General features: G+C 38.3%; 1 protein-coding gene across 1 annotated transcript; it reads left to right on the top strand.

The window, feature by feature from the left end:
- Positions 1-4,152: 4,152 nt before the first annotated feature.
- On the top strand, positions 4,153-4,839 carry LOC122019100. Its single transcript, XM_042576609.1, has one exon. It carries the CDS (start codon positions 4,153-4,155, stop codon positions 4,837-4,839), a length of 687 nt encoding a protein of 228 aa, XP_042432543.1.
- Positions 4,840-23,758: the final 18,919 nt, after the last annotated feature.

Raw genomic sequence — 23,758 nt, 5'->3', positions numbered from 1 at the left:
TACATAATCCTGTTAAATTCTGCTATTACAAACTGGCTATTAATAAAAGTCATAGTTTGTAAGAACATATTTGACGAGAAAAACATTATCCTGTTAAATTCTAAAAAAATTTAGTGAAATTTAACAGTACTTGTCCACTATACTTTTCTCTTGTTCAAGCTTCTTCAGCAATTCAAATGTTTGATCTAGTCTTCCTAAATAAAAGTTAGCCTTTGCCTTCAGGAGCAAGCCCAAGGTTCTGCATCACTAAAAACACATTTCATATGATAGTGCTACTTCCTTTGATTTAGTAAGCCAATCCAAAGCCTTGTTGTCATCCTGTAGCTTTGCAATCTGTACAAAAAATAGAAGAAATTTTAACCTTCCAAAAAGGATGGAATATCTTCAACGGAACAAGTTTTAAATCTGAATAGGAAAGACTAAGGCCTGAAGTTTGAATAACATGGAACTGCCTATTCAAATGATATCAGATCATAACAGGCATTGTATAGATCTGTATCCGAATGACCATAAGGTAGCTGCAATGCATATACACAACTTCAGAATAGCTGTGTTCGAGATAGTAAAACTACCTCCCAATATGACAAATTTGAACATCATGTTGTGCAGTTGAAAAGTTTCCTTTATCTAAGTTGTATAATACAAAAAACAGATCCATATATCTCGTAAAGAAATTAAGTTGTTCTTTGATTCAAGGTAGTTGGATAATGACAAGAATAGATGTGAAACACAAAATTGAGATGTTTTCTCCAAGAAATATTAGCTGAATAATAATTTTGCTAGAATAAAATTTCAACCAGATACCTCTTGTCATGGTAACTTCAACTCTGCTTCAAAGAGGTGCAAGAATGGCTTCAATTGGAGGCGTGTCATCATCTTTTTGAGCTGCATAAACTCTTCGAAGTGTTGCCTCTACTGCAAATTGAGCAGCCAAGGCTGCTTTGATTAGGTCTCTCTCCTTTCTCCCTCTCCTTCTCTCTTATCGTCGCTGCCTAAAGCAATGAGCCATCGCTGCCTCACTTACTGACCACCGACCCTTACTGCTAAACCTCTAGCACCGGCCAACCTCCCAACCTCCTTGATGTTAGTCGTCCAGCCCTAGATAGCCACCAACTAGCCCCGGACAGCAAACAAGGAAGTTGTCCTTGCTTGCAGCTGGACTCTTCCTCCCTGTCGCAAGCCTCCTAGCGGCCGAACAGGTCTTCCGATTGTTGAACCACAGCAAGGTTGCTGATGTGTCATTGAATAGCAGCCAAGGAATGACTGTTGTCTTCTTAATTTGTGCCCCGGGGTTTCCCTCGTCGTCGGGCACAAGTCAAATTGCGAATTCTCTCTTGGATCACGTCATCTCTACATTTGGCTAGTACCAAATCAGAGTTAAAAACTTGTGGCTTAGCAAAGCTATCTTGAAGATATCTCGACGTGGATATCGATAGAGGCAAACTTGGTCAAATTTGACAGTTGATGTCGTTCCTACTTAATGTCATTCAGCAGGTATAATTTTATTTTTAAAATTTTGTTCTATGGTTATATCTGTGCATATGTGTATTCTTTATGTGTGTGATATGTGTGTTGTTATAATTTAGAGAATTATTATACTTCCGCTGCTTATTTACGAAATAAATTTTTAAAATATTCATAGAGACACCCAACAATTAGAGGATGTGATGTGAAGATGGTAGCCTGGATGATGCGCAAAGAGAAATTGGGTCGACTCCAATTTTAACACCCCTCAATTTTGTGACGCCTGACTCCACAATGCCTCTCGTTGGTGTCCCTTGCTCCTCTATCTCTTGATTCTGCGGTACCCCGATTTTTGGGGTCCCCTGGCTCCTCCGCCTCTCAACTCTAGGGTACCCGATTCTTTCATACCTGACTCCATGTTGCTTTGACTCATTTGTGTCCTTTCCCCTTATTGTTTTCGTCAATACCTCCACTCGAAATCCCGAATTACTTTTAGAAATCGTATAATTATCATGCAAATCTCAGATTATTTCAAAAAAAAAATAACGACATAAATAAATATGAAATTATTTAATGAATTAAATAATGATAATATACAGAACGAAATATAAGAAAATAAAATCTCTCGTCTTCTTATAAAAGGTAGTCCTTTCCGACGTCAAAGATACATGTAAATACATATATCTAAATCCTAATATTGTTCTTTTTCTTTATTCTCCAACTCGAGTGTTGACATGACTATGCCGAGGAACTTCTGGCCATTATACTAGCCCTCTTCTTTTTGTTTACTTTAGTCCATGCTCACAAAATTATATTACCATTCTCATTGTCTTTTAGCTATTGACGATCGAATTGGTATCGAAGCTAACTCACCAATGATTCACTCATTGACATTCACAGACATGATTAGAAGTAAATCCAAAATAATCTTATGTACATTTAAAGATTAACATTCAAAATACAACTTATGTAGGGCACTAAACTATTTTTTAGTTAATGGTTTGGTTCGATGTTGCATGAAAATAAAAGAAACACTATACATTAATAAACTAAATGAAAAAGGAATTTCTCACTCCACTGCTCATGGAAAGGAACTCAAATTTAGGTTTCATTGTCAAAAAGCATGTCATTATTATGTGCCAATTTAGATTCGTAACTTATGTAAAATAAGTAAGTTTAATAAAGTAAGTGATTTAATAACTACTTGTGTTATTTTTCTTAATTTATTATCATTAAATGGAAATAAGAGAAGAAAAACTAAATCTTCATCTTCATTAATTGGAGAGAAGTTGACTTCATCTTTAGGTTTCTCCCCCTCGCTTCTCATTCCGTTTGCCATTTGCTTGACTTCGATCGGCTGTTCCTCAGAGCAGTGAAGGGGAGACGGGAAGTGCCAAAAGGAAAGATAGATCAAGCGATTAGGGAATATTGCACCATGAGGAGAATGAGGACTAGGTCGCCAAGACAAGACAACAAGGAGGCGATTGGGAAAAAACAAAGGGCGAAATTTAAAAAGCCATGAGAGGAAAACACAAGGATAACACGAGAACGATGTTTAAGATTATGGGAATTGTTAATTTCTTTGTAATAACTAGTATTATCATATCAAAACACTTTTTCCTAATATGGTCAAAATTACTTAAACTTTGTAAAATTTATAGAAGTTATTAAATAATTATTATACAATTATAAAAGCTAGTTAGGTAGCTATTATACAGTAATAAATCCTAAATTTTAAATTTTTAAATTTTAAATTCTAAATATTATTATATTAAAATATTTTTTTTACCAACTTAGTCAAGAAAATTTAAACTTCAACATTAAAATAGTAATAGATATTATTGCGTAGATGTTACACAAGTACAAATAAATTTTAAATAATAAATCTTAAACTCTTAATTTTAAATTTCAAATCCTAAAATTTAAATCCTTCATATTATTATATCAAAATATATTTTCCCAACACAATTAAAATGATTTAAATTTCATTAAAATTATTTTAAAATCAAAATAATTTAAAACAATTATAAAAATTATTAAATAGATGTTATAATATTAATCAGTAGAGCAATAATAAGGTACTTATTATAAAAATTATTAAATAGCTGTTATAATATTAATCAGTATACTTTATTAATTATTATTATGGTAACAGTTGTCTTAATTACACAACAGCTGGGAAAGTAATAAGGTGTTTTTATTTTTATTATTATTTTTTTTAAAACGACACTATTTGTATAATTTGGGGTCCATTTAATTTTTGCCTAATAAGGAAATAAGGAATACAAGGCAATTAATGGCACGTGATTTGATTATTATTTTTTTTTTAAAAAAAAGCGAAATTTGAACACCACCGCAGGTATGATAACGGCGCCACGACGAAGGCCCACCTCGACCAAGCCCACCTCAACTACCGCAGATGGGCTTCCTCTAGGAGAACATCTGCGCCGTCTAGTTTTACCGTTCCTGGTATTCAACGGTCGATGGCGAGGTCGCATATTAGACGATGCAGCGAAGGGTAGGTCATCCACGTCTCCTCTTTCCCGTTTGTCGTTGAGCTCGTCAAAGAGAAGAGAGAGAGAGAGAGGGGGAAAAAACAAAAAGAAAAGGAAAAAAGGAAAAGAAAATATATCCCTAATCCCATCTCAACAGCGCTAACTATCCAGTGACGGAGAGGACTGCCGAGGAATGAAGAACATTTACCACAAAGCCAAGGGCAAAATCCACCCTTCCCCGGCGGCGGCGCCGCCGGCGGTTGCTGGAATCGGCCTGTCGTCGTCTAAGCACAACGCGCTCGAGGTGCTCAGCGTCCTCCCCGCGGCCATCCTTGTCCTCACGGCGGCGCTGACAAGCGGGGACAAGGAAGTGCTGGCCTACCTGGTCATCAGGTCCCTCCACGGCCCTGCCGCCGCGACGGCGCCCGCGGAGCGGAAGCGGGAACGGGGGCCGGGCGCGGCTCATCGGCCTCTGCTCGACTGCGGCTGCTTCGACTGCTACACCAGTTTCTGGTCGCGGTGGGACGCCTCCCCCGACCGCGAGCTCATCCACCAGGCCATCGAGGCGTTCGAGGAGCACCTTGCGAGTGCGGAGAAGAGGGGCGCCGGCAGGGGCGCGCGGAGGAGGGAGAGTAGGAGGAGGATGGATAGAGCTGAAAAGGTAAAGGAGCGGGCGGAGGCTGCGGTGGTGGAGGAGAAAAAGATGCTCGAGGAACCGAAGACTGTAACTGAGGCACCAACTGGGGAGGAAACCAGCGAGGAGAGGAGCGGAGGAGAAGGCGAGTCGGTGGCGGCGGATGGCGAGAAGCGACGGCGATGGGCGGACGTGAAGGATCTCTTCCACTCCGTTTTCTGGAACCTTTGGGGTCCGGCCGTGTAGTTTTTGTTTTATGTATTTTGTTTTTCGTTAATTTCCCTTTCTCTGCAATAAAAAAAATAGAGAAAAAAAAAACCGAATTGAAAGGGAATTATTATCTAAATTAGGGCCGTGTTATTTCCATGGTGTTTGGAAATGTTAATTTAGTCTGTAAAGGCGGCTCTGTTCACTGCTCCGGCCTCCGGCTGTTTTTGTTCGTAGCTCGTGTCACGTGTATTAAAATGTTCTAGTTTAGTTTCGCCTGAATCTCATGACGTTACTTTGTGCGTAAGCGAGTTCGCTCTCGATTTTGGTTCCATGGTAAAGAACGATAGGTTTTTGTTTTTTCTAAGATTTTTTTAAAAAATTTTGGCCAAGCTGAACCGAGCTAGTCCGATCGGTAAGTTGAGCCGAGCTGGTTTTAGCTGTCGATTTGCCAACCTATCGACATGTCAACCTGTCAAGTTAGTCTGATCTGTCGACATACAAACTCGTCGAGCTAGTTCGAGCTGATCCAAAATTACCGAGTGGCAAGTCGCTAGGCCAAACCGTTCAAGCTTGTTTAGCCGGACTCAGCAATCTATGTGAAAACATGGGTTATGATATACTTCTCACATTTTGATGATGTTACTATCTACTTGCTCATAATGGGGTGTTCATAGAAAATTGCATAATGTTGTTTCCGTTGAATTGGAAAATTATATAAAGAATACAATGTTTAAATCTGAAAATTAAACTATTCTAGAAAATTTATAGTAAAATATAAATGGTCATAATTATAATATTTATAATTTTAAAATTCAAACTACAATTACATCTTTGTATTTGTTTCTCTAATATGCCTCCTAAGATTGAGCTCTAGAAGGAGAGACCAATCTTGGTCATTAACTATTGTAAGCATATGCAGGGTAATAGTTTGGTGAGACCATTTGTTAGTTGATCCTTAGAAAACACATGTGCAACTCGAAGATTACCATTTTGAACTTGTTCATGAAAGAAGTGATAGTTAAGAGTCACATGCTTCATAGGAGAGTGAAACATCGGATTAGAGCAAAGATTTGTGGCACTCACATCGTTACAATAGATGATTGATTTTTGAGAGGAAGAGAAGTCAAGCTCATCGAGAAGGGAAGACAACTAGCATAGTTCTACAACCATGGTCGTGACAAAGCAATATTTTGTTTCATGGAAGATCTAGCAACAGTGTGTGTTTCTTCAAGCTCCAGGAAATAGGATGTTGTCTAAGATAGACAATATATGCGTAAGTGGAAGTAACGTCATCTTTGTTTCCAGCCTAGTCTCATCTGAGAAGGCATGTAGAGCACGAGACGATTGATGATAAAGTAAAATGCATTGATCAATGGTGCCACATAGGTATCTTAAAACGTGTTTGACCATGAACTATGATAGCTTGTTAACGACATAAGCAATGCCGGGACGAATAAAAGATAAGTATCGATGGCTACCTACTGCAATACAATACTCAAATGAATCATAGAGGGTTGTGCCATCATGAAGTGTTAGGGTAGACGTGGTAAGTAGTGGTGTGGAAACTGGACGAACATCCAATGCTCGTTAATAGGACGATGCATGAATTGAGAAAGCTTGTTAACCACATAAGAAATATCAAGACGAGTAAGAGATGAGTATTGAAGGTTACCTACTATAGTACAATACTCAGACAAATCATAGAGGGTTGTGTCATCGCCAAGTGTAAGGGTAGGCATGGTAGGTAGTGGTGTGGAAACTAGACGAACATCTATCATCTTAGTCTGAGCAAGAAGGTCAACTCTAAGAAAGTAACAAACCCAGTAGATGAGGAAGTACTTCGAAACCAAGAAAATAAGTCAAGCGCCAAGATCCTTAAGAGAGAACCGCTTGTCTAGTAGATCAATGAAATGTTGAACAACTCTTATGTTATTTCTAGCAATGATGATATCATCAACATACATAAGAAGATATAGCATGAAACCTATATAGTTAATGATAAAGAGCGAAGTATCTATAGTGGAATTACGGAAGTCAAAAGTGATAGGAAACTAATGTAATTCATTATACCAAGCACGAGAAGTTTGTTTGAGACTATAGATAGCCTTCTTCAATTTACAGACATGTTGAGGATTATCTATATTAATAAAACTTGGTAAGGATGACAATGGGTCAAGTTCAGGTCGGATTCTATATCTTTCATCCCCATACCTATTGGGGATAAGATATTCATCCATATACTCAAACTTGTCGCACTCTAGTAAGATAAATCGAGTCACTTTACTTTGGCAAAACTTGACTATAATTGATTGAGTTAGAAATGAGTATCAAACTTTGGTAGGCATATTTAAAGGACCTAATCATGATTAAACTACACATGCATAGCATACAATCATAGCATATCATGACATACATCACATATATGCATAAATAAACGTGACATGGTTATGACCCCTATTTTCTATGATTCTCTCAAGCTAATGAGAAGATCGAAATGTCAATCTAGGTAAAACATCTTCTCCAAGTGCTTCCTCAGTTGTCGTGTGTTGTTATCCTCCTCCCTTTTTTCACCGTCGTCTTGTAGACTTGTTCTTCTCTAATTTGTACATTACAAAATCTAAAGAAACTCGAGTTACATTTGAGTGTAGTCAAAATTTATAACAAGAATAAAAGAGGAGAGGCACGACACATAAGCCGTATTATGAATTACAGCACACATCCAATCACATTAGGGTTTAAGGGTCATAACCATGCACCATGTCATATAACATTCATAATATATTATGACATAAAATTTACTATGATTTAAACAACTAATTATGAGCCGCAATGCCATGATGGTCTTGCTAAAACCTCTTAGCCGAAACTTGCTCATAACTATGCAAATCATAATAAATTGGTCATGCAATTTCTATATCACATATGAAATTCTAAACTTAGTGTATGCCTTCGCAAGTGGCTCTTATACCACTTTAAGGAACTATTGTGCTAAACACGTCGAAAAGCGCAGCGAAAAACAAGTTCCTTCTAGAAGATCCATGCGAAAGGAAACTATATACTAAGTTTCTACATGAAAAAGGAGTTTATATCTTTGTTGCATGCCCTTCATAATCCCGACAGCAACGTTTCTTTAGATACGGATCTTAACGCGATCAAGTGGTCGCACCTCATGGTATCCACATGAACAAACTTCGTTTGTCTCACAAACTCACAAAGTGGAGATTGAAACAACCAAAGGTTGTGCTAGCAACCCTTCTTGGAAGTTTCAACCAAGTGAAGAGAGGAGGAAGAAGAGCAAGAACACCAAAAAATCATCATGAAAATGAATCCAAAAATATCGTTTTATAGATTCATGAAATTGCCTTATGCCTTAATGTCAATTGCCTTAATTGACATTAATATTTGTCTTCATCCAATGGATCAAATGCATGAGCAATTCAAATTGTTCACTCTTCATCCAATGCATGAGTAATTCAAGTTGTACACTCCTCTTTCTTCATGAATTCAAATTCATGAAATCGCATAATGAGTCCAACTCATTAATCATCAATCCAATTGACTTAATGAGTCTAATTCAAATTGGACTCAATCCAATAGTTGCATTCAATTGAGTCTTACTCAATGAGTCTAATTTGAATTAGACTTAATCCAATGATCCATCATATGAACCCATCTCCATTGACTTGTTCTTTGTGTGTGATCCAATAAGTTCTCGTAACGTTGGCAATGTATCCAAATCAACATTTAGATACATAAGCAATTAGTGGCATCTAACAAGGCATCATTGCTACCCAAGTGATGAAAATGTCGAGATCTGACTTAACCTTTCCGTGACTATTATCTTGCATGACCTGGTCCTTCTATCCTTGATATCTAGATTGATCAATGAAGCATAGACCGTGTCATCCTCTTATCAATCTTTGTGTTTCTTGATCTTTAAGTAGACACACTCAATCAAATAAGCTCAATATCGCATATTAACTCATTTAAGCATGAGCATGTATTCTTGTGTCCTACTAATCAAGGGGCCCACAGATATCACTTCCATTATATGGAAGGGATAGATCCCATCTACATCACTCACATCCCTCCGCATAACTTATTGCATACCCAGTGATCGACTTTATGGTCCACTCTGTTATGGGTGACGTTTGTCGATACCAAAGTATACAACTCCTTATGTAGGGAATCATAATGACTTCAGGTTTAAAGAATATTCATACTAATAGTCACATGAGAATTTTTATGACACTCATATAACGATCCATGAAACATTCTCATGGCGAGTCATTTAGTACACATTCTCTAATATATACCCATGTGTCAATCTGATATCTCATATCCATGACTTAAGGGTTACCACCCCCTAGGACCTAGGGTTCCACCTGCCTAACCGCAGCTAGAACTTTTATCTAAAAACACTTCGGACTTTCCTACAAGCTTATTCATGTTGGTGAGAGAAGCATCCGACGATCGAACATGGGTTTTGATTTTGTCAAAAGGTCTAAAGTTAAGTTGTCTTGTGATTTAACATGTTTGAATGAGCTTGGAGGGAAGTCCTAAGTATTCTTAGGCAAAATTCTAGTGGATTCTAGGCAGGTGGAAAGCCCTAGGTTATACGGGGCGGTAACCCTAGGTGACGGAAAGTCCTAGCTACGGTTAGGCAGGTGGAAACCCCAAGGGGGTGGTAACCCTAGGTCTAGGGGGTGGTAACCCTAGGTTGTGGAAAATCCTAGGGGGTGGTAACCCTAGGTCCTAGGGAGTGGTACCCCTAGGTTATGGAAAACCCTAGGGGGTGGTAACCCTAGGTCCTAGGGAATGGTAACCCTAAGCAGAAAGTCTAGTCGATCTGGAGAACTGATTTGGCAACAGGTAAACTTTCTTGAGAGGAGTAGGTGATGACATGTTTCTCGAAGAGGGAACAGTAGACGTTGGTTCAACTTAGGGTTTTTGAAAAGCTCGAAGTCAGAACTGGAAGCCTCGGATGAATAGCACCTGAGGTGCCCTCCATGGAGCTTAGAGGCGCCTCGGGTGCCTTGGATGAAAGCCTAGTAGTAAGGAGTGAAGGCACCTTCCAAGGAGATGGGAGACGCCTTGAACACTGGATGGAGGGCGCCCTCCATGGAGCTTGGAGGCGCCTTTGGGTGGATAAGCAGCGGACGCCGTGGAAGCTTATCGACGCTGTGGAATCGGGTTGGAGGCACCTCCTATAGAGGTTGGAGGCGCCCTCAATGGGATATTTAAGCTTGGTTCGAGCAGAGGCAAGTACAACAATTCTACAAGCAATCTTCGAAGTTGTGCTCTACCTCGAAATGACTCAACGACGCTCAGCTACTATTCCGACAATCGACGACTACTTCCATAATCTTTTATTATTGGTATAATCTTTTTAAGTTCAGTACTTGTAATTAATCTTGTAAATATTCTCGAGCTTATAATGATTGCCCACCGAAAGCGATCAATGATCACGGTACTTGGAGTAGGAGTTGACACAGGCTCCGAACCAAGTAACCAAAAGTGTTTGCGATTGCTTTTAGTTTACTTCTATATTTCGTTGCATATTTACGAAATGAATGAATTAGCCACGAGTGCTATTTACCCCCCCCCCCCGCGTCACCCTCTAATGCTTTTCGATTCTACAATTAGTATCAGAGCGGGGTCACTTCAAATCGGTGAAACTACCATTCAAGCAATTTTTTCATGGTATTTTTTTGGATTAAACTAGAATTGGTACAATTTTCATATACTGATCTTTTTATCACAATCGAAATTTTCTCTCAAAACTGGTGCAACACCACTCGAGTTCGCGTATTTAATTTCTTAATCCCACACTACTAATTCAAGACCAAGTCTTGGAACAAGTTTTTTTGTTTTTGTTTGTTGTGCTAGATTTTTAAATGACCTACCAAGAAGGGTATAGCACTACATGCCCTCCCCTCTTCTCTGGTGAGGTTTTTGGCTACTGGAAGAGCCAAATGGAGTACCACCTCAAGACACAAGTCGAGATGTGGATAATCATCCAAACCAGTCTCAAACTTCCACTCGACGGTACTGGAAAGCCAGTGTCATGCCAGAACTGGGACACAACATTAATGAAGAAAATTAAGGTCAATGCTAAAGCAACATGCACTCTACAATGTGGCCTGACAAAAGAAGAACTGAACCGAGTTAGCCCATTATCAAGCGTGAAAGAATTATGGGAAAAATTGATCAAGCTGCATGAGGGCACTTCCGACACAAAGGTAAGCAAACAGGACTTAATTTTGAATAAATTTTATAATATTAAAATACAAGAAGGTGAGTCAGCGAGCCAGCTTCATGCTTGCATATAAGATCTACTGAATAGACTCCACGTGATCAAACAAAGGGTTGAAAATCGCGATGTCATCAGGTATGCAATAAATGTATTTTCAAGGAACACCTTGTGAGCATCAATGGTAGATACTTACAAAGTGTCTAAGGATTTGTCATTAATCAAATTAGACAAATTATTTTTTGAATTCAAGCTTCATGAACAAACAAATACTACTCCGGCTGAGAAAGGTATTGCTTTGATTGCAGGAACAAGTAGAATGCGGAAATTATAAGCAAAGCGCGGGATCAAACCTGAGTCTGAAGATGAATCAGACTCAGAAGATGACAAAATTACCGCTGAGCTCGTAACATTGGTACAAAAAATGTGGAAAAAGAAGAAGGTGACTCAATTGAACATGAAGGCCAAGTCTGGAGTTATCTGCTACGACTGCAACTATAAGGGACACTACAAGCCGGAATGTTCGAACTAGAAGCAACGAAGAAGGAAGTCCTTGAAAGCAACATAGTCTGAGTCCTCGGAAGAGTCCGACGAAGAAGAACACAAGAAAGCAAGCTACCTTGCTCTACCTGTACAAGCGTACATTCTCGAAATCGAGTCCGAGTGTCACGCCCCGGGGGAGTCCCTGTCCGAAAAAATTTTGACAACACCTCCCCTGTACGGCTGACAATATGAATCATTTCTACATGCACAATATACATCAGCCACAGGCGGCTGGAATATACACACAACCACGCAGTTATATGATACAGCATACTCGGCTGATACAATAAAAACACAACCACGCAGTTATATGTAAAGCAACCCACTCGGCTGTACCAAAACCAAAACACAACGGAAAATGACAGACCAAATACAAACCAAAAACAAAACTGCTAGCCGGCTAGACTTACACAACCAACAATAATACAAAATACCACATAACAACTTCAAAACTCCATAAACAAAACCGGAGCACAAACCAAACACACTGACAAATAAAACAAACAAAACATAAATGAAACCGAAAGATCTTCAGAGGTGACGTGGGGACCAGCAGACAGGATACTCCAAGCGACATCATAACCAACCTGGTACCTGAAAAAGATAATGTCCACGGGGGTGAGTTCAACAACTCAGCGAATACCAATAGATATGCCTAGTAAGAAATATCTAACAGCAATAAACATGGAATACAACTTCCTAATCATATATAGGAAGTATGTAAAACTGAAAGGTAACTGAGGAAGCTGTACTCACCAGGAACTCCTATCCAGAACAAAAGGGTCGTCAAACCAGATACACAATATGCCTCCTGTATGCATGTCAAACAAATGCATCCACCAAAATGCAGCATATAAGTGCAGCAAACACAAGCAAATAAATGCAATAAATGCATATGATGTCAATGACATGGTTACCCCTGACGTCAGTCAGTCATCTCACACACAATGGTGAGACTGAGTGGGTAGGGCTGTGACAACCGTGCACTCTGACGTCACTGCTCCTGATGAGTGACCGAATGGACGAGATGCTGTCGGAGTACACACATACTCCTACCCCAAATCATAAATGGGGGAGCGCGATGCTCTCATATCCTGATACACCATGACGGGGAGGGATCCCTGACGTGCTACCACGTTACGTCACACTACCCATGATCGGACCAACGGAGCACCGAACAGAGCAAAACTGATGTATTACCACGCTGCGTCACGCTACCCATGAGCGGACCAACGGAGCACCGAACAGTGGCGATATGCCCTACAATAATGGAGCAGCCTATCACGCGGCATGCAATCATGCGAATGGTGCATGAAACTAAGCATGACAATATCCTGAACCAAATCCACATATATATATAAAAATGTGTACCCTAGTACAAGTAAGTCAAATCCACAGATCTAGGGTATTCAGGTCCTCTATGGTATAACAACCTAGGTCCTGAACATATCCACCTCCATAAAATATGTACCAACAATGTACATGGATCAAAGCAAAAGGTCTAGGTACACAAATCAGGTATGATATAAAAATATAGATACACATGTCAGATAATAAAAATCCAGAATCTAGTCCTAAACTCAGTAAAGAATGGTATGCCACTTACTCTAGGAAATTAAGGTACTCATGGTAATATTCACGAGGTATAAACCTGGATACATAACAAACAACAAAACAGAACATGCTATGGGTATCAAACCGTGACATACCAAAGACAAACATGATGATTGCTTGTAGCTATAAAATACTATGCATATCCAATTGACAATATCATAAAAGATAAGTCAAGTGGTACCCGCCTCAAAAGAAGATCGTATGCAACAATCCTACGTCGTGATGCAGTCTCAATCAAAGTCCTGTATCAATATATTTTATTTAGCTAAATTCACATGGATTAAATAGCTAAATAAAATCCCTAAAACTAATTAAGGAAACCTCAATCCAACGATAAATCTCAATTTATCTAATCCATTTGATTGAGTCAGGTTTAATCCAACATTCTTAACTCATTGAATAAATCCAATGATCCTCAATCAATAATCAAACACTTCACGTATGATAATCAATTCAATGAGCCTAACAACAAACATACCATCATGATATTCAACCAATCCCAATTACACAAACCATAATAGATTTACTAACTCCAAAATCCATGGTTAACATCATCAATTAACAGACCAAATCTAATGTAGAAATGAAATCAAATCTCAACATGTCTTACCTCGAGTTTAGCAGCTAGGGGTACTGGAAATGACTTCAAGCTTGATTCTATAACCTTACCACAGATTTATGTCGGCAATGCCAGAGCCAACGATGATCCTAGCTCAACGACAGATGATGTTCGTTTCTGGTCACAACAATGGCAACAACACGCAGCGATGATGGGTCATAGAGGGGGGCTCAGAGAGGCTGGAACAGCCGATCCGGCGATCGGTAGTGGCCCGCAGGGACAAGTCTAGGGCACGGAAGAAGGCAGTGTCGGGCGAGGTTGGGCACGCGGGTTCGGCGAGAGAGAAAAGAAAAAGAAGAAATTAAAAAGAAAAGGAAAAAAAATCAACTTTTCCTCACTTAAACGGGGTAACCCAAAGAGGCTTTCCTGGGCCCCGTTTTCATCCCCGTTAACTCGTCCGTACGAGCTCCAAAAAATTCTCGAAAAATTTCCAAAAATTTCGGAAAATTCCCTTATTAATATTCGCCTATTTCCGGTATTTTACATTCTCCCCCACTAATAAAAATTTGGTCCCCAAATTTCGTTATCTACCATCAGCATGTACTAACAACAGATATAGAGTATAAATGTTGAACGGTAAATTAAATCACATACCTCAAGTGAAAAGATGGGGGTATCGAGCTTGGATAGTATCCTCGAGTCCCCAAGTAGCCTCCTCATCCGAATAATGTTGCCATCCGACTTTAACCAGTCAGATAGTCTTGTTCCGCAACTGACGCTCCTTCCGGTCCAAAATCCGTACCGGAACCTCCTCATAAGTGACGTCAGGCTGAACCGGAACTGAGATATCTGTCAGCACATGCGTCGGGTCAGGTACATATCTCCTCAGCATAGATACGTGGGATACGTCGTGAACTCCTGCCAGGGACGGTGGTGGTGCCAACCGGTAAACTACCGCTCCAATCCTTTCTGAGATCTGGAAAGGTCCAATGCATCGCCAACCTGGCAATACAGATCTGCCAATCGATCCAGGGAATCAGTCTTCCGGATCGCTAAGAAGTGCGCCGATTTGGTAAATCACTCAATAATTACCCAAATCGCGTCATGGCCTCGTCGTGTCCTAGGCAAATCCACCACAAAGTCTATGGTGATGTGTTCCCATTTCCACTCAGAAATAGGAATCTGCTGAAGTAAGCCAGCAGATCTCTGGTGCTCGGCCTTCACCTGCTGACGGGCAAGACATCTCGCTACAAATTCCGCGATGTCTTTCTTCATACCGTTCCACCCATAGGAATGCCTCAAATCTCGATACATGCGGTCCCGCCTAGGTGGACCACAAATCGATAGCGATGAGCCTCCTAAAGTAGCTCCTGTAAGACCGGATGAGACTGAGGTACGCATAATCTGCCTCGGAAGTATAAAATACCCTCCTTGTCTTGTGTAAACTCGGTGTACTGCCCGGAAGCTATCTGACTGCCAATGAACTGCAAATGTTGATCACCAGACTGAGCCTCTCGGATCCTCGTCCTGATCGACGACTGTGCAACCTTGGTAACCCCAATACCCTGTTGTGTCCGTCCCTGCTCCTCAAGGCCCAATTCGGAGAATCCCTGAATCAAGTCCGTAACCACAACTCGGTGGCAAGTCAAAGTCCCTCTGGATTTCCGGCTAAGTGCATCGGCAACCACATTAGCTTTTTCCCGGGTGATAGCTAAAGGTACAGACATAATCCTTCAGAAATTCCATCCATCTCCTCAGTCGGAGATTAAGTTTCTTTCTAAGTGAATAGATATTTGAGACTCTTATGGTCAGTGAGAATCTCAAATGTAACACCGTACAGATAATGCTACCAAATCTTCAAGGCAAAAATAATGGCGGCCAGCTACAAGTCATGTACTGGTTAGTTCTTCTCATGCTCCTTTAACTGTCGAGAAGCATAGGAGACCACTCTATCGTGCTGCTTCAGAATAGCGCCCAAACCCTAAAGAGAAGCGTCGGTGTAATATACGAAGTCATCCTCTCCAGAGAGTAAAAACCAAAATCGAAATCGACACTAATCTCCGCTTCAGCTCCTGGAAGCTGATCTCATAATCCTCAGTCCATGTGAACTTCACGCCTTTCCTGGTCAGGCGTGTAGGTGGCATAGCAATCCGTGAGAAACCCTCAACGTATCTCCAGAAATATCGAGCCAAACAAAGGAAGTTGCGAGCCTCTTCTATAGATTCCGTCTACTCCCAACGGTAACAACCTCGATCTCCTGTGGAACCACGGTATACCCTACTGGTGACCATGTATCTCAAACATCTCACAGAAAACAACCAAAATACGCACTACTAATCTTCGCATATAGATGTTCCCATCGAAACATCTCTAGAACTATGCAAAGATGATGTGCGTGACTCACCGCGGATCCGAAATAGATCACAACATCGTCAACAAAGACAATGGGAACCGATCCAAACATTCTCGAAATACCAGAATCATCGAGCCCCTGAAAACATCTAAGGCTCTGCAAGCCCTGATGGTAAAACCAAGACACATAATGTTTGTATCACAGACATTCCTAACGCTAAGATTCCCGACAACAAGTTAGAAATCTGATCACCAACGATATAAATCACCAAGAATAGATCCTCAGTGTGAGAGCAACGCTCCATCAAAGAAAATACCACATATGTGGGAGCAACACTCTACCACAAGAAATCCTCCATATGTGGGAGCAACGCTCCACCACAAATAATCCGTAATATGTGGGAGCAACGCTCCACCACAACAATCCAAAATATGTAAGAGCAATGCTCTACCACAAACCAACAATAATATGTGGGAGCTACGCTCCACCACAAACGATCCATAAGTGTCCAAGGCACCTAACTATCCAACTAGAGGTTGCACGAGATCACTCAACCACATATCACTGTGGGCAACCAAAGGTATAACAATCCAGCAATCAAATCAAACTCATCGTCAAATCTATCAACATCGTAGTGAGTCACCCACTGATAAGAAAATGGGTTGACAGGGTAATCCAACAAATGACATAATGCAGACACTCCACATCCTGCATTCAACATAAGTAGAATCATCGTGTTGCTACCAATAATACACCTGGCACACGTGCTTACACAACATATGTATGATCAACATAATCTTCTAATTAGTACACACCAAACATACTCACAACATAGGTATAAATCATCGTGATACCTCCAACAATACATACCAAACCCGTGTGCATATACCAACATAGGTATAATCAACAATACACCTCAAACAACACTCACTTGACATATATACACCTATGCCAAGAGTATAATCAACGTAATACTTCCAACAAATTATAATCGACACGAGTATACACTCAGAACAATCATATAATAAACAAGATATCTCAAATATTACAGCGAACACATCTGCACATATCACAACTCAGATTAAGTCGATAAGATACCTCCAATAAAACACTCAAACACATGTGTACATTTCACAACATAGATTTCATCGACAAAATACCTCCAATAAACCAATCAGACCACTCGGGTATAATCTACTAGAAAACCACAATAATCATCATCTGGACAAATATACACTCACTACATGCAATTTTGACTGTCTATCATAGAACTCCTACAACACATAATAATCAAGTGTATAAACTACACAGGTATGTATAATCAGCATATTTAATCCAATCTACCACACAAACCCTATGCTACCTACTCTCATGGTTTAGGGGTAAAACTAAATAAAATCAAACATAAAGATCATACAGAAAAACGCAATCATAGACAATCCAACTAGGTACATACAGTCTAAAATTAAAGTCCACATGGACTAGGATACATCGATCCTCAATAGACTGACCAAGCCGACAATGGTATACGGCTAATTCAGTCTTTTCCACGTCAGTACTCAAATGTACTCTAGATACATAACTAAGCACAAATAATCAAAAGATTCGAACCTCTAAAAATAGAGTATGACTGTTCTCTACTGATCAAACCAACAAAACTAAATCAGTCATCTACTAACTAATCAAGAATATCTTAATCCACCACAAGCAACTAAGGTATATCAATATACGACTACCCAAATCAATAAGTGTAAATCAGACTCCTACTGACCGATCTAACAAGAGTAGACCAATATTTACTGATGAAATTAACTAAGATAACATGGTATGCTATTGGCTAGGTCAACATAAATAGGTAGATACTATCCACTACACTGCTAATAATAGCAGAGGCAGGTATATGCCTCCATCTCCTACTAGTAGTACTAGAAGCTAAAAAACTACTGGTGTATGATATGAAAAATCACCAGAAACTGTAACCCTTAATCTCTATTACAATCGATCATCATCAGTGGTTAACCCATCACATGTAATATGGCTACAACATCAGACAGATACCAGATACAAAGTGTTATTACATGTCATAAATTATAATAGTCAACAGTGCATATACTAACCAAAAAGGTAGGATAACAGTATACCAACATACCTCCTATAGCTTGGAGATGTCCTGCTACTGCCAGGTCCCAAAACTCGAAAAGTCACATCGAGAAAACTAAAACACGAAATCCAAAATACAGGATATAAAACTCGTACCGTGCTCTGATACCAAATAAATTGGTATCAAATAAATCTCGAAAATCCAGAACACATAGCAAGTATCGTATACCTGCTCTGATACCACTAAATTGTCACGCCCCGGGGGAGTCCCTGTCCGAAGAAATTTCGATAGCACCTCCCCTGTATGGCTGACAATATGAATCATTTCTACATGCACAATATACATCAGCCACAAGCGGCTGGAATATACACACAACCACGCAGTTATATGATACAGCCTACTCGGCTGATACAATAAAAACACAATCACGCAGTTATATGTAAAGCAGCCAACTCGGCTGTACCAAAACCAAAACACAACGGAAAATGACAGACCAAATACAAACCAAAAACAAAACTGCTAGCCGGCTAGACTTACACAACCAACAATAATACAAAATACCACATAACAACTTCAAAACTCCATAAACAAAACCGGAGCACAAACCAAACACACTGACAAATAAAACAAACAAAACATAAATGAAACCGAAAGATCTTCAGAGGTGACGTGGGGACCAGCAGACAGGATACTCCAAGCGACATCATAACCAACCTGGTACCTGAAAAAGATAATGTCCACGGGGGTGAGTTCAACAACTCAGCGAATACCAATAGATATGCCTAGTAAGAAATATCTAACAGCAATAAACATGGAATACAACTTCCTAATCATATATAGGAAGTATGTAAAACTGAAAGGTAACTGAGGAAGCTGTACTCACCAGGAACTCCTATCCAGAACAAAAGGGTCGTCAAACCAGATACACAATATGCCTCCTGTATGCATGTCAAACAAATGCATCCACCAAAATGCAGCATATAAGTGCAGCAAACACAAGCAAATAAATGCAATAAATGCATATGATGTCAATGACATGGTTACCCCTGACGTCAGTCAGTCATCTCACACACAATGGTGAGACTGAGTGGGTAGGGCTGTGACAACCGTGCACTCTGACGTCACTGCTCCTGATGAGTGACCGAATGGACGAGATGCTGTCGGAGTACACACATACTCCTACCCCAAATCATAAATGGGGGAGCGCAATGCTCTCATCTCCTGGTACACCATGACGGGGAGGGATCCCTGACGTGCTACCACGTTACGTCACACTACCCATGATCGGACCAACGGAGCACCGAACAGAGCAAAACTGATGTATTACCACGCTGCGTCACGCTACCCATGAGCGGACCAACGGAGCACCGAACAGTGGCGATATGCCCTACAATAATGGAGCAGCCTATCACGCGGCATGTAATCATGCGAATGGTGCATGAAACTAAGCATGACAATATCTTGAACCAAATCCACATATATATATAAAAATGTGTACCCTAGTACAAGTAAGTCAAATCCACAGATCTAGGTTATACAGGTCCTCTATGGTATAACAACCTAGGTCCTGAACATATCTACCTCCATAAAATATATACCAACAATGTACATGGATCAAAGCAAAAGGTCTAGGTACACAGATCAAGTATGATATAAAAATATAGATACACATGTCAGATAATAAAAATCCAGAATCTAGTCCTAAACTCAGTAAAGCATGGTATGCCACTTACTCTAGGAAATTAAGGTACTCATGGCAATATTCACGAGGTATAAACCTGGATACATAACAAACAACAAAACAGAACATGCTATGGGTATTAAACTGTGACATACCAAAGGCAAACATGATGATTGCTTGTAGCTATAAAATACTATGCATATCCAATTGACAATATCATAAAAGATAAGTCAAGAGGTACCCGCCTCAAAAGAAGATCGTATCCAGCAATCCTGCGTCGTGATGCAGTCTCAATCAAAGTCCTATATCAATATATTTTATTTATCTAAATTCACATGGATTAAATAGTTAAATAAAATCCCTAAGACTAATTAAGGAAACCTCAATCCAACGATAAATCTCAATTCATCTAATCCATTTGATTGAGTCAGGTTTAATCCAACATTCTTAACTCATCAAATAAATCCAATGATCCTCAATCAATAATCAAACACTTCACGTATGATAATCAATTCAATGAGCCTAACGACAAACATACCATCATGATATTCAACCAATCCCAATTACACAAACCATAATAGATTTACTAACTCCAAAATCCATGGTTAACATCATCAATTAACAGACCAAATCTAATGTAGAAATGAAATCAAATCTCAACATATCTTACCCCGAGTTTAGCAGCAAGGGGTACTGGAAATGACTTCAAGCTTGATTCTATAACCTTACCACAGATTTATGTCGGCAATGCCAGAGCCAACGATGATCCTAGCTCAACGACAGATGATATCCGTTTCTAGTCGCAACAATGGCAGCAACACGCAGCGATGATGGGTCATAGAGGGGGGGCTCAGAGAGGCTGGAACAGCTCATCCGGCGATCGGCAGTGGCGCGCAGGGACAAGTCTAGGGCACGGAAGAAGGCAGTGTCGGGCGAGGTTGGGCACACGGGTTCGGCGAGAGAGAAAAGAAAAATAAGAAATTAAAAAGAAAAGGAAAAAAATCAACTTTTCCTCACTTAAACGGGGTAACCCAAAGAGGCTTTCCCGGGCCCCGTTTTCATCCCCGTTAACTCGTCCGTACGAGCTCCGAAAAATTTCCAAAAATTCTAGAAAATTACCTTATTAATATTCGCCTATTTCCGATATTTTACACCGAGTCTGATATCGAGAGTGAATCGGAAGCTGAGTCCGAAAGAAGCCACGGATCCGTATCTGTTTCCGAAGGGCCTAATCACATTGTAAGCTCTCTAATTTTTGGTACTAATATAGATAATTTACAAAATTTAGTTTCATATTTATTAAAGAAATTGGACAAATCCAACGTCTGGGTCAAGTCACTCCAAAAGGAGGTAACAATCCTTAAGGAGGAGACTAACCTAAGTTCTTTGATTGAGCAAGTTCAGGAAGAAAATTCCAATTTGAAAACTCAAGTCAAAGAACTCAAGGACTCATTGGAATGGTTCACTTTAGGTTCCAAGAATTTTGATCTGATTCATGGAAAATAAAGGGTCGTATACAACTGAACTAGGCTTAGATACAAGGTCAAACAAAGATTTAGATCCTACTTATCATTAGTAAATCGATCAAATAGAAAATTAGTCTAAGCATGGGTCCTCAAGTTAAACTTGATTAATCAAATTGGACTTGGTCAATATTGGATCCTCAAGGATCAAATTCACTACTTTGATAGACCCTATTGAGGCTATGATCCAGGGGGAGCCGATAGAAAGATCATTTTTTATCGATAGATAGATTTGTTTGATGCTTGCTTTACTACTTTCACTATATATGCTTAGACTAGGGTAGATAAGGACCTAGGTTTGATTCACACTTGACTAGTTAGACCAAGGAGTTTCAGAAAGGAAATTAAATATCCAATTTCTTTGAAAGACTTTGTCTAGAAGTGGTGGATGATCTCATACCCAAGAAGGCCTAGTGACTCACTACAGCCTGGAAGTCAATTATTGAAATAAATATTTAATTGACTAACAATAAAATCTTAGTCTAACTCAATTATAAATCAATCCTTAGATTGTAATCTAAATTGAAGATAACATTAACCATCTCATAAAACTATTAAAGTTTCCTGATTGAAAATATAGAAAAGGATGAGATGGATCTAGGTTTAAAATATAAAGTAGTTAACCAAACCCAAATTAATTAAAATTAATTCAATTAAGTTAACTTAATTTCGAAATCTTAAATTCAAATTATAATTAATTTCAAAATCATAATTATTTATAAAATCATAATTAATTTCATAATTAATTTCAAAATCATAATTAATCTCAAAATTAATTTTGAAATCATAATGAATTTCAAAAATCTTAATTATTAATTTTCAAATCATAATTAAATTTCAAATTATTATTTCTTAGATTTTTAAAATCTTAATTATTAATCTTCAAATCATAATTAATTTCAAAATCATAAATTATTTTCAAAAAAATAATTTCAAAATCATAATTATTTATCATAATTAATTACAAAATCATCTTACTTAATTTCAAAATCATAATTATTTATCATAATTAATTTTAAAATCATCTTACTTAATTTCAAAATCATAATTAATTTCAAAATCATCTTACTTAATTTCAAAATCATAATTAATTTCAAAATCATCTTACTTAATTTCATAATTATAATTATTTATCATAATTAATTTCAAAATCATCTTACTTAATTTCATAATTATTTATAAAATCATAATTAAATTTCAAATTATTAATTTTCAATATATTTTCAAAATCTTCAAAATTTTAATTTTTGTCAAATCTAATTAAACTTATATTTTAAAATTTGAAATTCAAACTCATTGAAAAATTCAAACATATATTTTTAATCTCAATTTCAATAAAATTAAAATACACTTAACTCCGTCTCACACACACTCATAAGCTGAACATGCTTGATAACCTAGAATGGATGAGATGAAAAATTAGAAAAAAAATATTAGAAAAATAAGTAATAATTTTTATGTTTATTTTACATGTTTGGACTCTAGGATACCCTAAAAAGCATTCATTTTTTTGGCATTAATTAAGGGGAGTAAAAAGAAGGTTAAGATATTAATTTTTATTTTGTTAAAGCATTATATTTTCAAAGATAAACTTTTCTAAAAGAGGAAGTTCAAACTATTTTTGAAAACAAAAATAAATTATTTTTGAAAAAAAACAGAAACTAAGTTTTGGATAAAGTATTTTTAAGTATTTTTCAAAGAATTCATTTACTTAGCTAAGTATTTTTATCAAAAAAATTTTAAAAGCTAAGTTTTATCAAAATATTCTTAGTTAAGTGTTTATCAAAATATTTTTAAAAGCTAAAGTTTTTTTTTGCTGAAGTTTTTATCACAATATTTTTAAAGCTAATAGTATTTTTATCAAAAGCTTTTTAAGCTATGTACTTAACTAAGGTGGTGTTTGGTTTATGAGTTTGGGAATGAGGGAATGGATTCATTCCCAAACCTTTGTTTGGTTGATGGGAATGAAATCAAGATTTTGGAATGAAACCCAAAAACTTGGGTATGGATGAAACCCACCTCCTCCCTTGAGTTTTGATGGAATAGGAATGTGAATTAAGTTTTATACAAAAATACCCTTAGTATACTTGTTCAATTTTTTTTTTAATTTCACACACTCTCTCTCCTTATTGTCTCTCTCCTTATTTTATCACCACACTTTCTCTTTAAACATACTTTCTCTCTCCTCATTATCTCTCATCACACATTCTCTACCATTTTCTCTCTATATTCTTTCCCATCATACACTCTCTCTCTCCCTTTATTTTCTCTCTCTTCATTCTCTTCCATCACACTTTCTCTTCCATTACACACTTTCTCCTTATTTTT

Source organism: Zingiber officinale, chromosome 9A (genome assembly GCF_018446385.1).
Source record: "Zingiber officinale cultivar Zhangliang chromosome 9A, Zo_v1.1, whole genome shotgun sequence".
Lineage (NCBI taxonomy): Eukaryota > Viridiplantae > Streptophyta > Magnoliopsida > Zingiberales > Zingiberaceae > Zingiber > Zingiber officinale.
The sequence above is the reverse complement of the archived record's forward strand: the minus strand, read 5'-3'. Positions and strand labels throughout refer to the sequence as shown.